Genomic DNA, 16606 nt, shown 5'->3' with positions numbered 1-16606 from the left:
TGTTGATAATTTTTTTTCATTTCCAAATGAGTTTGTTTCGATTGTTTAATTTGGTACAATATGTTTTACTATAACATTTTCTGACAACTGAATCAACATAAAATGTTTTGATGGGTCAACAACCCAGACTGTTTGACCTATCCAAAACTACACCCTGAACCTCTTTAATCTGGAACTCTCTCATCCAGCAACCTCCGTAATCTGGCATGATTTTAGTTAGCTGCACAAACACTCACCACGTGCGTGGCCATGTTTCCTGTGGTCCCATAAAGTTTGTTTCCAGACAACAGTCCTGGCTGTCAGTGTTCTGGGCTGTTATTTAGCTGTAATTTACCCCTCAATGTGTTCACAGAGCCCCGTCAGCAGTGGAAATGTCGGCGATGCTGCTGGACAATATTGACCTCCTGTAGTCCAGCAAATTATTTCATCCAGCAATAGCGACTAGAATAGCGAAAGCAAGAGCAAGTTGGAAGGCGGTAGATAAGATCTAGCAAAGCAATGCAATTAGCTTAAGAACGAAGCTGGGCGTCTTGAAAACGTGTGTATTCAGCAGCATGTCGTACAGATGTGAGACATGGGTGATAATGAAGAATTCGAAAAGAAGAATATTGGCGTTCGAAGGGAGTTGTTAATAGAAAGATTCTGAGAATAGGATGGATGCAGAAGGTCACCAATGAGGAATTATATAGGAAGATACAGACAAAAGAGAACCTGCTGCAGAAGGTTATAAAACGGAAGCTACAACTATTTGGGTATATTTGCAGAAGGAGCAATGAATGAAAAATCAAGACCCTGGTGTTCAGCATAATGGATGGATTGAACAGGAGAGGCCGACCCCACAGGGAATGGGTAGATTGGTGTGGAGCTAGTCTACAGAAACTAAGCCTCTCCGCACTGGACAGGGAAAGATGGAAGGAAATGGTGAGAGAGGTCTCAGACACCAACGGGCGCTGAGCCCACGGTTATTGATGATGAGCAACAGTCAGGTCCCAAAGGTGCCGGGTTAGAGAGGGGCATCCTGTAGCTTTTTCCAGAAGTTTCTTTTACCAAGAAATTTCAAAATGGCGGGAGTTGAATTGGAGCAAAACCACTGTGAGAAATATCAAAATCCCTCCGCCGACTGGAGTTCCCATTCGCCACACAACTCCACTAGAAATGGCTGGAACGCCTTCCAACTAGACGATCTCCAGCCCACAAGCACGGTGTGGTTCCAGGTTACTTATGGGTGTTCCCCCCGAACGAAGGGGCCCCCCACTGTAAGGCGATACACATGTTGTGCAGAACGCAGCATGCAAGGAAGCGTTCCTGTGAGCATGGGAAAAATTCCTAGATGCAGAAGGCTGACATCCGGGAGGGTGGGATGCCACCTGCAGCCTGGCCAAGGGCGCCTGGTGTTTCTGCACCTCCAAATCTCCCTGTTTTCTGGAGAGGAGGAGGAGGAGAAATAAAACATGCAATGCTTTGTGCCCAGTTTCCAAAGGCTACTTTATTAAGCAGGAAATTCACACTGACAGCGGTTTTATTAACAGCATCGGCCAACCCTGCTCCTGTGTTCTATCCTCCCTCCCCGGCTACCAGCCAGCTCCCCAGCCTTCAGAGCAGAGCTACCCACCTGCCGACATGCAACACAACAGCAGCTTTAGTTGGCACATCTATAAATACAGCCGGTAAGGGACAGCCACTGCTTTCACCAGGCTACATGGGCGAGGAAGGTGGCTGTGTCCATGTTTGTGGGTGGCTGGAAACAGCAGAGGCGGGCAAGACAAAGATAGGGAGTCAGCCTTCTCCCATCACAGCCCCAAGGCCGGCCCTGTGGATGCGACCGAGAAGGGCTGTTGGGTTTTGTCGCTGTGAGGTCAAAGACCAAGGCAGCCGTTCGGTCACCCAACCCTCTGCCACGAAGCCCAGCTGGGTCCTGTCGTCACCAGCCACACAACCAGGGGGAGGATTGCAAGCAGGACAGCCCAGCCCTGAGGAGCCAGTTGTACTGCTGGGGCCGGGGGGAAGCGAGAGGCTGATCAGCTGCACTGGAATGCTGAATTTTAACCACATGCAAAACCAAACCGCCCCCCTGGTGGAAGCCAGGACTTGGCTGTGAGTCGATATGAAGAGCGCCGCCTGAGGCACACCATGAAATCCTGCAGGGCTGCATGGAAGAGGAGTCAGGTGCCAGGTCGTTCGGGTGCTGACGGCCGTAGGCAGTTGTGGGTGCCGCAGGGAGGTGAGAAAACCAGGTGGCCGTTGCTCTCCCAGCTCCCCAGGCTGCGCTCAGGCACGTTCGGGGGGCGTGCACCCGCCGGGGTACGCGAGGGAAGTCGGGGGCACACGCTCTCACACCGCATGCGGCTCTGAGCAATAAAACACAGCTCTAGAGCAGTCACCACTGTTCTGGGCAGGTGTCCCACCCCGGCGCTTGGGAGGAGAAGTGCAGGGCAGCTCCAGTAAGTCACCAGCATTGGGCTAGAGTGGGGCTGGGGCTGGAGGCAGGGGCTGGCTCTGGGGAAAGGGGTGGGCATTGAGCCACATGTTATATATGTATTCCTCTCTCTCTCTCCCTCTCTCTCTCTCTCTCTGTATATATATAGACAGGTGGCTAGATCACCCATAGATCCTCACCGCCACTATCCACCGTCTCTCGAGACACAAAGGGGCCATAGATATAAATACATTTATAAATTATGTCTATATATACATTTCTGTCTGTGTGTCTGAAAATTGTGGGGCCTGGGGGGACTTTATAAAAACGGTTGAGAAACACTGAGTTATCCCCCTGCCCTTCCACGGCTCAAGAGAGGGAAAATGCTGCTTCGAAACCTACTGCTGCTGTGGGTGCTGAAACGCACGATTCCCTTATCCCTTACGCCTGCCAGGCAGCTGCGTGCAGCCACGCCAAGAACCACCGTAAACCCTGCATGTGATGGAAACCATTTCACAGCAGGGGGCATGACAGCACCCCCTGACTCACCCCCATCGAGTTCCAGCACCCACGCTCCCCTGCGGAAATGCTCTGGGTTTCCAGCTGGAGCAGCAGCTGGGAAAGGGGATCAGGCCCGCATGGCTCTTTCAGCCTGCGACTCAGCCAGGTGGGATGAATGCGCCATGCCAAGCCAGGCTCAGCACACAGAGAAGGCAAAGAGAAGACACACCTGGGTAGGGGATCGCTCCACCTCGCTGAACAGTTTGGTGGCTGGTGCCCAGCTGCACCAGAGGGGAGCAGCAACCGGCAGGTTGAGCTTGAAAGAGTCACAGAGAGACCTACTCTAGGCAGACAGTCTCATGTCTCCTTTACAGCATCACCTCCGCCTCCTAAGAGATGGGTTGCGAGGTAACCAAGACCTGGGTACCCATCTCTGGGCTATCACCAGGGTTCCCTGTAAGCTGAGCACTTGGGCAGCAGCCCAGGAGAGATTCAGGTGCCGCCCAGCTGATTAGCAGGCAGCCCACAGCCAGCAGCGTGTGTTCTATTGGTGGTGTACGTCCACACATGCCTTGGTGCACATAATAAAATGTATTCCACGCATAGATGGAAAAATTTAACAGGAACGCTGGTTGCAACTGGGGCAGGTCTGCATCCCCGGCAGGAATGGAAGGCTCTGGGCCCACCGATGCCCAGGCTCGACATCAACCTAGAACTGAGGGAAGCTCGGAAACATAAAGGAAACTGGTTTCACATGCAGCTCCCGTAGGAAAGCGGCTGCATAAAATTGGCACAAGGCAGCGTGCGGGGTGGCTCCAAATTCACACTGGGTGATTTTAAAGACCAAAACAAAGTTTCGATCACTCTTCTGCTTTCAGGCCTGAAACCTCCCCACCCGGCTCAGGACAATGAGCTGGGCTGTGTCCCGGCTCACCCGTCACCTAGCTCAGCATCAGACTGTGCCTGCAAGCGCAGTAGGGCCAATGTCTCCCCTGCACCTGCTCCATCGGCAGTGCAACGGGGCTAAGCTGGAGCCGGTCAGCCTGTCTTTGTGCACCATGATCCTGGGTTGGTCTAGGGCCCCTGGTATAACTTAGGCAGCCTTGCGGCTGAGCCCTGAGCTTCCCCAGGCTCTGCACTGCCTTGAATCCACCCCCAAGATCACACTGTGCCCCACTCCCAGTGGGTTTCAGAGCTTGCTGCAGAGTCAAGAGGCTCTCTCCAGCCACTCATTGGTCCTGGCCCAATCCTCCTGGGAGGTCATGCTCAGCCCAGGACATCCCTGACTGGCTCAGCTCTGCCGGGCCTGCACACTCCCAGGTTCGGGTGCTGGTCTGCTCCCCCCCCCGAGTGCAGCACTACCAGCCCCTCAATAAACGCCCACACCTGCCAGGTAGGTGGTGTATTGGCCCCATTTTGCAGATGGACAAACTGAGGCACAGCACAGTCGAGGGGCTCATGACCCAGGCAGAGGCAGAACCAGGAACAGACCCATGCTCTAACCATTCTACCACCCTGCCCTCCTTAAACCCAGCAGCAGGACTGCACTGCAGGATCAACCCGCCCCCAACCCCGATCTGGGGGGGGATCGGCAGGGCTGGCATGGCCAGGCACAGAGGACACCACGCAGAGTCTGGCCCTGGCTACAAGAACGTCACATCATCCTGTGACTGCACCCAGCGCCAGTGGGCGTCGTACTCCGGGCGGGGTTTACCAGAGTGCTTGCAGTGCTCGAAGTCGACGGGGCCGTTCCTCCAGGCCTTCAGGGCTGGGCTGCCCCTGCTCCGCTTCTCCCCCACTGCAGGCGGCACCTGGGCCTCTGGGCCAGCCTCCGAGGGAGGAGGCTGCCTGTCCATGAAGCCATTTGCCAGCAGGGGCTGCGGAGGGCCTGTCTCTCTGACTGCATCCCCAGGGCTCTGCTCCTGGGCATGCCGGGTCAAGGAATGGTCCATCCGGAGCCATGCCTGGTCCTGCTCCGCCTTGGACACAGGGCTGCCTGGCTTACTGGGCACGCCCCAGCCTGGCTCGCTCCTGGCCCAGTCCTGCTGCATCCTGCCTGGCACGGAGAACAGGACAGGCTCCGAGGCCCCCTGGCAGTCCAGGTCCATCTCGTCGGCCAGCGCGTCCAGGTAGCTGCCGATGGAGATGCTGTCCAGCTTCTCGCTGGGGTCCTGCAGGCTGGTCCAGCTGCCACAGCGCGAGGGCTCCTGGCTCTCGGCCAAGCTGTACTGGCTGCTGGCCAGGCTACTGCAGTGGCTGGTCAGGGTCCCCTTCTCCTCCAGAAGCCACTTCACCGCCTCGATGCCCTCGTTCACCACCACCAGCTGCTGCAGGATCTTGACGTCGATGGCTCGCAGGCAGGCCTGGGTGGGGAGACAAAGGGCAGGCGGGTCAGCCTGGACCTGGCGGCTCCCCGGGGGTGCTCCCAGGACAGCCTACAGGGCAGGGCACACGCTGGAGAGGCCCCAGCAGAGAATCAAAGGCCAGGAGAGCCTGGAAATCACAGCCCCTCCACCAGGCCAGCAGCCAGAATCAGAGCAAAGCTGGCCGGGCTGCAGGGGACAGGCTGCTGTGTGCCACAGGCAGAAACAGAGGTGCCAGTAAAGCAATCACGGGGAATGGAATGGCAAGGTGCCAGCCTCATGGTGGGGGGAACAGACGCCCCCTCCCGGCCCTCTCCGCTACCACCCACTGGGCCTGGTTCTCCTCTCCCTCACCTCGGCACGAGCTGGGTGCCACGTCACTGGGATGACACGGCTGTCCAGGCAGGGTGAGCATGAGGAATGGGCACCTCCCACAGCTCCTGTCTTGAGGGCACAAGGAAGGCCAGTCCCTGCCCTGAGAGCTTACCCAACTAAAAGCCACTCGGGCAAGCTGTGCCTCAGTTTCCCATCTCTACAAGCATGGCCGTACCTCACGGGGGTGTTGGGAGGGACAAATGCATCCCAGACTGGAAGGAACCAACACATCTCCAGCCTCCTGCCAAGCCGGCAGGGCAGGAACTGGCTCTGCAAAGATGGTAGCAACCACACCAGGCTGCTACGAAGCACCACCACCCCACAGCTTCCCGAGAGGCAGCTGCCCAGCCGTGAGGGCTGCAAGAGCCCCACGCGGCTGTGTACTGCCTGATCTGGCACTGACCGGCACAAGGTGGCACATGGACGTGGCATCAGCGCGCTCCCATGAGGGCATGTCCCACCCACCCCACCGATGTTCCTGCTAACTTTTTCCAACCATGCGAGGAATGAATTTTGTTGCGTGCACTGAGGCACGTGCCACACGCACCACCAATAAAACTGCGGGTGCTCGGCTCATCAGCTGGGCAGCCCCTCAATCTCTCCTGGGCAGCCACCCAAGGGCTCAGCTGACAGGGAACACCAGCCCATTTTGCAGATGGATAAACTGAGGCACAGCTGACGCAGGCTGCCGTCCTACTCCCTGGGGCAGCTCTGCCGCTGGAGCAGAGGGGCAGTAGGGACTCGTGTGGCCCGGGGGCCCACTGCAGAACTGCTTCTCTCCCAGGGACATGAGGAAAGGCGGCTGCCGCTCAGAGTTCAAGGCGCTTGTAGGCCCTGAGCGTCTCTTGGGGCCTGCCCCCAGCAGCACACGGGCCCCTGCTCCCTCTCCCAGCATGCCCCCATGGCGGGGTCTCCCTGAAAGAGGGGGGTGGGAGGACAGTGCTGCATGCCTCCACGCCTGGGCCCTGGCACCATTGCAGAGATGTCCAGCCGCCCCAACAGTCCCCTGGCATGTTCCACTGGGGCCTGGGGGGGTGTTAATCCCCGAGGGTTGAGGCCTATTTGGCCCTTCACCAGCCTACAGCCTCCCACTCCCCATCAACTTGGTAGCCTCTTTACCGCCTAACTCACCCGCCGCAGTAGGGCACCACGGTGCCGTCACTCCCGCGGCCTTGGCGGGAGCAGGCAGACTCCAGTGTAACACCAGCATACCCCTGCAAGCAGCAGAGGGGGGAGTGTCTGCCCCATTGGCCCCTGCTGGAGGGAACAGCCCTGTGCCCCTACCGCCCCCTGCTGGAGGAGAACCATTGGCCCCTGCTGGAGGGAACAGCCCCGTGCCCCTACCGCCCCCTGCTGGAGGGGACCTATCGTCCCCTGCTGGAGGGAACAGCCCTGTGCCCCTACCGCCCCCTGCTGGAGGAGAACCATTGGCCCCTGCTGGAGGGAACAGCCCCGTGCCCCTACCGCCCCCTGCTGGAGGGGACCTATCGTCCCCTGCTGGAGGGCACAGCCCTGTGTCCCTACTGCCCCCTGCTGGAGGGAACAGCCTTGTGTCCCTACCGCCCCTTGCTGGTGGGGGCTGTTCTGTGGGTGTAGGTGAGGTGTGTGTGGGGGGTCCAACTGTCAGTCCGCCCGCCCCCTGCTAGAGGTAACACCCCTGCTTTTCGGGGGCAGGGACAGTCTGCTGGGGGGAACAGTCCTGCTCCGGGTGTGTATGGGAGGGGCGCTCATCCAACCCTGCCAGGAGGGACATGGGGCCAGGGACATAACTAGCTCCTTGAACTTCCAATTGGGAGGCTGAGGGCCGGGGAGCAGAGGAAGGTCCGCCCCAGTGTCCCCTGCAAGCTGTGTGCTTGTGCGGCTGCCCGGCCCAGGCTCCAGTGCCACCCAGCTGATCAGCAGAGCCCGCAGCTGTGTTTCTACTGGTGGTGCTCATCAGCCCACGCCTCAGTGCACAAAAAATTATTCCACACACGGGCGGGGGGAGGAGAGGGAACGCTGGTCTGCCCCCTACCACTGCCAGCCAGCGGCCGACCCCGAGGCTGCAATAAGGGTGAGGCGGCTGCCTGGGGAGAGCGCGCCCTGCTATTTGAAGCGGCGTTCTTTGAATCGCTGAGTTGTGCCAGCTGAACGCTGGGGCCAGGCCTGCTGCAGGATCCACTGTTGCTAAAACATCTGGTTCGCAAAGAGGAATCCCGGCCTGCCAAGCCCTTCCGGCCCCGGCGCGCGGCTCCCTGCCAAAACCGGCTGCGCCTCCCCCGAGGGGCCGGAACCCATGGCCGGGGAGCGGAGGGGGAAGCTAGAAGAGATCTGGGACGGTGGGGAGAGGGGAGGCTGGTTCAGAGATCTAAGCACGTCCCGTACAGCCAAGCCGATCTCTGAGGGGCACAAGGCCCCTGGAAGGGGAGGAAATGTAGCGAAGGATGAAACGAGGCACAGGCAAATGTCGTCCCTGTGACCGACCAGCCACTAAAGGGACCGGTAGAAATCTCCCCGCCCTCCTGCCTCCCGAAAGCTGCTGTGCCATGACCACTTCTAGTCCTGTCCACCACCGTCCTTGGCCTCTCCCTAGGCTGCAAGGGCTGTGGGGCAGAGAGCAGCTCCTTGGACTGCCCAGCCCGGCTGCAGCCCAGCTAATAACGAGCAGCCCGTTTGGAAGAAGGCTGCAGAGGGGTTTGCTGAAGAGCCGGGAAGGGACAACCCTGGGGGGACGGGGTGGATGAGCTAACGCAGGGCCTTCCAAACTCTGCATTGCCCTGGACTCAGATCTCCTGCCCCCTTACAACGGGATGGGGACCTGGGGCCCTGCTACGGCCCCTACAAGAGTCCAAGGGAGCAGCCAGGGAACGGAGGCAGGTGCAGCTACACTGGAGACAGGATAAGACCCAGCGGCTGGGGCACCCCAGACAGGGAGGACAAGCGGGTGGCAGAGGATGAGGGGTGCAAGGCAGCACAGAGCTAGAGTGCTGGGCTAGGGCAATGTGCCTGAATCACAGCACAGCTGCACAAAAGGAGAACCTGGGAATCCCTGAACCTTGGGAGCCCGGAGCAGGAGACCTGGGGGAAAGTTGCAGCCGAGAGGCGGGGGCTGCGGGAGCCAACCAGAGAAAGCTCCCAAACTTGGGATCACAACCCCAACCCCTAATCCGACTGTGGTGATGATTAGCAGAGCGCCCGCAGTGGGCAGTGTGTATTCCTATCGGTGGTGCACATGCCATGGGGCTCATAAAATTTATTCTGCCCCGGGGGGAAAAACTAGAGGGAACATTGCTGGCACCAGACCAATGCAAACACCCACCTCCTGTCTCCAGCTGCTCCCTCACTCATGTCACCCTCGGCTCTGGTAAGAGGAGAACACAGAGCTTCCTCTGAGCACTCTGTGAGGAGGATCGGTTTGCACGTTGCAAGCTGTGATGGCGGAGGGGGCTGAACGACTTCTCAGTGGACTTGCGCTTGACCCCCTGGGCATGTCTGGACAGATCCCAGCAAGGGGAAGTAGCAGAGACCCGGGGTAAGGAAACACTGCCCAGGAAGCGATCACGGGTCTCAGGAAAGCACAGAACAAGTGGCCTCTCCGGGGGTCTCCGGTGCATTGTGCCTAACGCCTATTGTTTCCTTTAATACACTTCCAGCAGGTGTTCTAAAGAGCAGCTGCTGTCCCAGGGCAATATTTCCAAAGGGGTTGCCTAAAGGGCTAGTGCGGGACATGGCTAGGCCTCTATACTGGTCCCCAAGAGTCTCAGCGGGTCCTTAAAACTGCAAGCAAGGCTCCGGCTGCCAGGGTTGTGAAGCACATGCTTGCAATGTGAGGCAGGTGTAACCAATGCACTGATGTCTACAGATAGTCGCACACACTGGCTCCCGGAGGCGAGAACTGCATCCCGCGATCGTCATTTCCCTGTCAACGTCACTAAGAATTTCACTGCTCACCAGGGCAGGCAAGGAAGGGCCAGACGTTAAAGAATCCTCCCCCCCAGGAGCCTGCCTCTCCCACCTCGGTTCCAGAAGCCCATGAGACACAGTTTGGATGAAAAGACCTGTAGGATTCAAGCTTGAAGGGGCCAGATACTAGTTGGTCTCCTAAGAAGGCCAACATTCAGCTCCCTTAAGCACCATCTATTTGCCACAGGATCCAGGTTGACTCTTCACCCTGGCCTCTGCCTCTTCACCCTAACTCAGCTTCTAGTCCCTAAAAACGGGCAAGAAGCAAAAAATCCGCCCTGGAATTAATTCAAAGCACAGCAAGAGGCTTTTGAGTATCAGCTGTCGGGTGTCAGCAGCTCCTTTAACCACCCTCTCTTCTGGGAATTCATTGATCTGCTGATGTTTTCTTCTGGGATTCTGTTCTGCTGGGAGCCAGGCAGAGAAGAAACCAAACTGAACAGATTAAAGAGCCTGGAAAAACAGTCTGCACCGAGCCTGTCAGTGGCTGTCAGCAGAGCCACAAGAAGGGAGTTGACCCTTCCATGGAGGTGGACAGAAGGCACAATTATATCAGTCAGGATAAAATACTACAAGGCCCGATCATACACTAATTCCCTACTCTCGGGGAGATTCATTTCCTCTCACTGTGACTCAACAATACCCCACCTGTAAAATGGGTACAACCACCACCCTACCTCACCCTGGTGTTGTGAAGCCGGGTGAATTATAGATTGAGCGTCTCCTGGCTCCTGCAGCGATGGGGATCTAGGTAAGCACCAAAGGCAGCCAGGGCCCCATTCTAGTTACACATAAGAAACAGGAAGTGAAATGAACTGGCAATGAATTGTGAAACTGACCACTCGGAAAAGAGCGGCCATCGCAAAGAATAGGTTTTTAATAGCTCTCCAGTCTCATGAGCTCAGGCCCTATCCGCAACACAGCTGAGGAGATTAATCTGTAAACCCAGCAGAGCTTTTCTTAATGGCACCCCAGAAGAGGAACCGGGAGCTTGAAACAAGCCGAGCTGGGTCGGCTGGGGCGTGAAGGGGTTTCGTCACTATGGCCAGCCACATGGCCAGTCAGTGGCAGAGAAGGGAGGCCAAAGGGGCATGTGTTTGGAAGAGAGGGAGGAAAGTGGTTCAGAGCAGCAGCAAAGCAACTAGATCTGACCCCAGTCGAACATAGCCAAGGCATGAGAGAGAGCCCCACGGTGCTGGTGCATGAAGACCTTTCATGGCAGGCATCCAGCAGACCCTACCCTGTGGATACGGAACCGCCCAGGGGTGGACTTAGGACCTGGGACGTCTGGAGCTCAGGGCAGGCGCCTCTAGCGTTTGAGCTAAAAGCCAGTTGGCTCTCGGCTAAGGCTGAAGAGGAGACTCATTCTTTCTGTGTGGAAGTGATTTAGGTGCCCATTCACCGGACAGTGACCCACACCCCTTGGCGTGTGGGTTACAGATGCACCTCAACCACCGGGGCTGCGGTCGGTCTCCCTGCAGCAGGTTCAGTGCTTGGTGTCTCTAGCGGCACGGATGGTTCAGCCGGCACTGCTATTTCCTATCCTCGCCCCCTCCTGACCCCCGCGTCCAACTCCCCACTCGGCTCTCGCCTTAACAAGCAGCGGGCGGCCCTGCTGCAAGGAGGCTTCAGTGTCTGTGTGAACCTGGGTGGCCGATTCTTCCCAGCACAAAGGCATGGGGAGATTTTCTGACTCAGAGTCCTGGCTCTCTGAAAGCAGCAGCAGCAGCACCTCTGTCCAGCCAACCAGGGCGTGTGAAAAAGAATCTGACAACATAACAAACAGGCCTTGAACCGCCCTTGTTACAGCAGGGCTGGATTTGTCCTGCTACGTAACAATCCTCCCACGGTGCTAATTATACCTTAGATATTTAAAGCTGAAAGGATTTTGTAAAATTTCCCTCTCGGGGTTTCTTCTCATGTGCTAGCACAGGAGGGAGGGAGACCACGAGGGGAGGGAGGGATTTTTTTTTTTTTTTAAAATACAGATAAGTGCTTGGGCCATTTTGGAGCCAAATCCCAAATTTCCCCAGAGATCAGTGGAGGGGAGAGGGTTCAAATTCAGGTTCCCAGTCCAAGTTCTCATCTGCTCAGATACTAAGGGCACACAGCTGTTTTTATCACAACGCACTTCAAACGCCTTGGGCCATAAAACCCCACTCAAATGCAGCTGCTTCTGGGGTGGAGTGTACCTGCCACACATCTCTTACAACAGGAGTGTCCCCCCCAGGCAGCACGTTTCAATCCCAGGGTAAGTCCCAGGAGACTTCCCTGGATGCTGCAGGAATTGGTGGTGATTATTCTTCCTTCTATCAGAGAGGTAGCCATGTTAGTCTGTAGCCTCGAGAACAAGAAGTCCTGTGGCACCTTATAGACTAACAGATATTTTGGAACGTAAGCTTTCATGGGTAAAGACCCACTTCATCAGATGCATGAGTTGGGGGGGTGGGGGGAGTCAGAGGCGTATTTAAAGAGCGGGGTCCCAGTAAGAGGGAGGGCCAGAGCTGACAAGGTCTATTCAGCAAGGTGGAAATGGCCCAATATCACTAGTACTTATCAAAAGAGTTAAAAACAAGTCAGATCAGACAGGGGGATGTGAGCTGCACCTGTTGCTGGGTAATGGGTGTCTGGCAGGTCCTTGCTGTGCTTTCTGTGCGCTCGCTTCTCGTCTGCTAGCTGTCTGATCCTCATCTCACCCTTCTGAAGGCCCTTGTGTAGTTCCTGCCTCCATCTGCTGCGATTCTCTGCCAGCTCGATGTCTACCTCCCTGAGGTCCCTCTTGCAAACATCTTTGTAGCGCAATTGGGGGCGTCCGGGAGGTCTTTTGCCAGAGGCTAGCTCGCCATCCAGGATGTTTTTTGGGATCCTTCCATCATTCATCCTGTAGACGTGGCCAAGCCAGTGGAGCCGCTGCCGCCTGAGGAGGGCGTGCATGGTTGGGATTCCAGCTTTGGGGAGATATTAACACCCAGAGCAGAGAAGTTGTTTTTGTAAGCCACGAGCCACTCCCAGTCTCTGTTTAATCCTTGGTTAATGGAGTCAAATTTGCAAATAAATTGCAGCTCAGAGATTTCTCTCTCCATTTGATTTTTGAAATTTTTTGTTTCAGAACTGTCACCCTTAAATCTGCCACTGAGTGTCCAGGGAGATTGAAATGTTCCCCGCCCCCCCAGGCTTCTGTACATTACTGTTCCTGATGTCTGATTTATGTCCATTTATTCTTTCACGTAGAGACTGTCCAGTTTGGCCAATGTAAATTGCAGTGGGGCATTGCTGGCACATGATGGCATATGTTATATTAGTAGATGTGCAGGTAAAGGAGCCCCTGACGGTACGGTTGATGTTAGGTCCTGTGATGATGTCACTGATGTAGATATGTGAGCAGAGGCGGCAGCGAGGATTGTTGCAGGGGCTGGTTCCAGGCCTAGAGTCACCATTTGTGATTTGTAGTGGCTGGTCAGGATTTGTCTAAGGTTGGCCGGCTGTCTGTAGGCGAGGACAGGCCTGCCTCCCATTCTTCCTTCTGTGCCCTTGTGCAATGTTGGAGATCAGCCTGAGGCTGGAAGTGGCATCTTTCCAGTGAGATGACCTAACTGGCACTCCCTGTAAGCCGAGCGCCTGGACAGCCACCCAGGAGAGATTCAGGGGTTGCCCCGCTGATTAGCAGAGCGCTCACAGCCACCAGCGTGCATGTCTACTGGTGGTGCACATCCACGCTCACAACAAAATTTATTCTATCCCATCTTGGAAAAAAAAAGAGAGGGAACACTGCTCCTACTCCCTTGTAATCATGAAATAACTTCAACTCGCAGAAGGGGGGGGTGGAAATCGGCCAATTCACTGCACTTAGGGTGCATCAAGCAGTGACACGCTGGAATGGGTAACCTCGGGAGATGGTGGAATCTCCATCCCTAGGGAGTTTTTAAGCCCCAGTTTGGCAAAGCCCTGGCTGGGATTGGTCCTGCTGATTACCTCCTGAGGTCTCTTCCGCCCCTACGATTCCACGATCATTCACTCCCAGGGCTGATCTCAGGGACTGCACTCGCTGCTCTGTCTCCTAAGTCAGCCTGTGGCGATGCAGCGAGTCACTCACCAGCTGCTGCATGCTGGCTGTTTCCTCACCGCCTTTCGCAGTATTAAGAGGCCGTGCTCAGAATACGGCTGACAACAGGGGAGGCAGAACAGACACCACCACCTCCCCCTTTCCCAGTGGTGAATGGGCTCTGCAGAGCCCAGGGAGGTGAGCCCATCCAGAGCCAGTGCAAAGGGGCCACCCAAAAAGGCAGGTTAGGTGTGGAAGGAGAAGGGTTCCCTCTGCAAGCCCCCTTCTCTGTGCATAACACTCAAAAGATGATCCAAGCTTGACTGTTCCTCAGGGAAGGAGAACCTTCGTACCAAGTCTTTGACTAGCTAATATTTTACTCCTCTCTCCTGCACGGATCTCAAAGCACTTTATAATCATGAGCCAAAAGCAGCCCGGCCCAAGCCCAGGGGACAACTCCCACCTTATAGCAGGGGAAACTGAGTCACAGACAAGGAGAGACCCTGGTGCATTCGGCAATTAGCAAGCGCACCAGAGCTTGGTTTGCCATGAGCCACAAGGTAGGAGCTGCAGATGGGGAAACTGAGGTTGAGAAAAATATTTAGTGACTTAACCAAAAATTTCAGTGGAAGAGCCAGGAAAAGAATCCAGGATTCCAGCCCTGCGGTCTACCCACAAGGCTTTCCTCCTTCCCTGAGGATAAGCTTTCCAATAGCCGTGGTTAGACAGGCAGACAGACTGGGAAAGCAGCAATATGGATCCAGATGCCGCTTTCAAATGTTTCCTCCAGAGGCCATTTTCCCCAGCCTAACTAAAGGGCTCAGTGACCGATCAAATCAAACGTGCTGTAATCAGCTGCTGCTGCTTGCTGATGCCCTTAGGAAATGCACCACGGCCTCCTGCTCCCGACGTCAGCGGCTCAGCTGTTCAGAGCAGTTGGCGCCTCCAGGCAAACACCAGAAGTCGCTAGTGGAGGTTGGGAGGGGGCGTCTGATCCTGAAAGGGGCTGAAAGCGGATGATGCCAATGGGAATCAAGAGCGCTCAGCTCCGGTCAGGATCAGGCCCTGGGGCACAACAGACATGGTTGAATGGCACATTCAGGATTCATTGCCCCTTAGCACTGTAACTCTGGACTCTCCCCGGCCAGCTGAGTGGGCTCTGGCCCTGCTGACACCAGGGACGGTCCCAACGCCACCTGAGCGCCTTCTCCCTGCCTGGGCCAGCAGCTCAGCCCAGAGAAGGGCTGAGAACCACAGAGGGTGGCTGAGCTCCCCAGCTGGGTCTGGCACCCCTAACGCAGGGCCATGTCCCAAGGCTCAGGGCTTAGAGGCAGGTTATCTCGCACCCTACCAGACCCCTGCACTGAGCTGCCAGGTCCAGAGAGGGGAAGGGGCCAGCTACTCCTGCAAGAGGCATGGTAGAATAGCAGCAACATACACATCCCGGGGGGGATCGTTGACCCCTGGCCTTTCCATGGGGCAGAGAAGAGGAGATGGGGCTGTGACCCCCAAGGGTGACACCGGCCCTGGTAACCCCACTAAAGAGAAGCGAGGGGGAACTGCCCCAAGCCTCTCTCTCCCCGTGGGGGGTTTCGAGGTTGGAAGCCCCGGGGCGGGTGAGGGGCAGGGGGGCTGTGGCCCCAAAGGGGAAGAGAAGCGGAGGCGGGAGGCAGTAACTCAATGGGGCAGGCAGGGGAGAGAGGAGGTGGGGCAGATGGGGGGATGGGAGGGGTAGCAGGAGGAGGGAGAGCAGAGCCTCAGAGGGTGGAGGGAAGAGACAGGGACAAAGGGGGGGAATCTGTAGCCAAGGGGAGGACAGGCAGGCGGGTCTGGAAGAGCTGGGGAGGAGAGAACGGGGGGGGTTATGACTCAGGGGGGCAGACGGGGGGACTGTAACCAGGAGACAGACTGTGGGGGGGCTTTGACAGAGGAGAGGGGAATTATGACTCGGGGGGCAGACGAGGGCAGCTGTGAGGGGGGAGTTATGACTCAGGAGGCAGGTGGGGGTGGCTGGGACCCAGAAGAGGAGTTATGACTTGGGGGGCTGTGACCAGAGTAGGGGCAGTTATGACACGGGGGGCAGACGGGGGGTCTGTGACGGGGGGGGGGGGGGTTATGACGCGGGGGGGCAGATGCGGGGCTGTGACCGGAGCGAGGGGAGTTATGACGCGGGGGGGGCAGATGCGGGGCTGTGGCGGGGGGGGTTATGACGCGGGGGGGCAGATGCGGGGCTGTGGCGGGGGGGTTATGACGCGGGGGCTGTGACCGCGGGGAGCGAGGTGGGGGGGCAGCACTCACCAGCTCCAACTTCAGCGCCTTGATCTTCTCGGCCAGCCCCCGGCGCTGCCCCCGGGCCGGGCTCTCCCCCAGCAGCGCCGCGGCCGGGTCCTCCCGCAGCCAGCGCACCAGCCCCTCGGGGGGCCGCCGCCCCACCTTGCTCTCCAGCTCCTTCAGGTCGGGGGGCAGCGGCTCGGCGCAGCCCGGCCCCTCCATGCCCCCCGCGGCCCCCGGCCCGGCCTCAGCTGGGGGGCCACCCCCGCCGCGCCGCCCGGGCCCCCCTCATCGCTCCGGGGGTCCCCCCCCCGCGGCTCTTGCCCCCCGACGGCGGGGGCTGCTTCAATGCAGCAGCGGCCCCACGCAGGACCCCCTCCTGCAAGGGCGGAGGCCGGAGGGGCCGCCGCGGCCGGGCCCCGGTCCCCAGGCAGCTCCCGGGGCGCCCCGGCAGACCGACCCCCGCCACCTGCCCGGCCGCTGCGCACCCTGCCCGCTGCCCGCCCGCGGCCGTAACGCTCCGTGGACGGGCGCAGCTGCCGTATTTCCCCGAGCGCAGAGCAAGCGCAGAGAAGGGGGTGGGGCCTGGAGGGGCGGAGCAGCCAATCCGCGGCGTCGTGGGCGAGTGGGCGGGGCCTAAAGGAGAGGGGTGAGGGGGTGTGCGAGGGAGAGGGGGCTTCCTCTTAGGGATCCGGT

At 57.9% G+C, this 16606-nt stretch overlaps 1 protein-coding gene across 2 annotated transcripts in view; it reads right to left on the bottom strand.

Annotated features, from left to right (window-relative positions):
• The window catches only part of LURAP1 (leucine rich adaptor protein 1), a 30369-nt gene extending 14209 nt beyond the window's left edge, over positions 1-16160 (bottom strand). Inside the window, exons 1-2 of one of the 2 annotated variants that reach the window (XM_075002608.1) lie at positions 15938-16160; positions 4632-5280 (exon numbers count right to left, since the gene is read on the bottom strand). In XM_075002608.1, the coding sequence (XP_074858709.1) occupies positions 4632-5280; positions 15938-16132 (844 nt within the window). In that variant the 5' untranslated portion in view covers positions 16133-16160. Of the gene's footprint in view, positions 1-1468; positions 5281-15937 lie in introns of those variants that run through there. The other variant, XM_075002610.1, reaches the window with a different exon arrangement.
• Positions 16161-16606: the final 446 nt, after the last annotated feature.

Source organism: Carettochelys insculpta, chromosome 9 (genome assembly GCF_033958435.1).
Source record: "Carettochelys insculpta isolate YL-2023 chromosome 9, ASM3395843v1, whole genome shotgun sequence".
Classification (NCBI taxonomy): Eukaryota; Metazoa; Chordata; order Testudines; family Carettochelyidae; genus Carettochelys; species Carettochelys insculpta.
The sequence above is the reverse complement of the archived record's forward strand: the minus strand, read 5'-3'. Positions and strand labels throughout refer to the sequence as shown.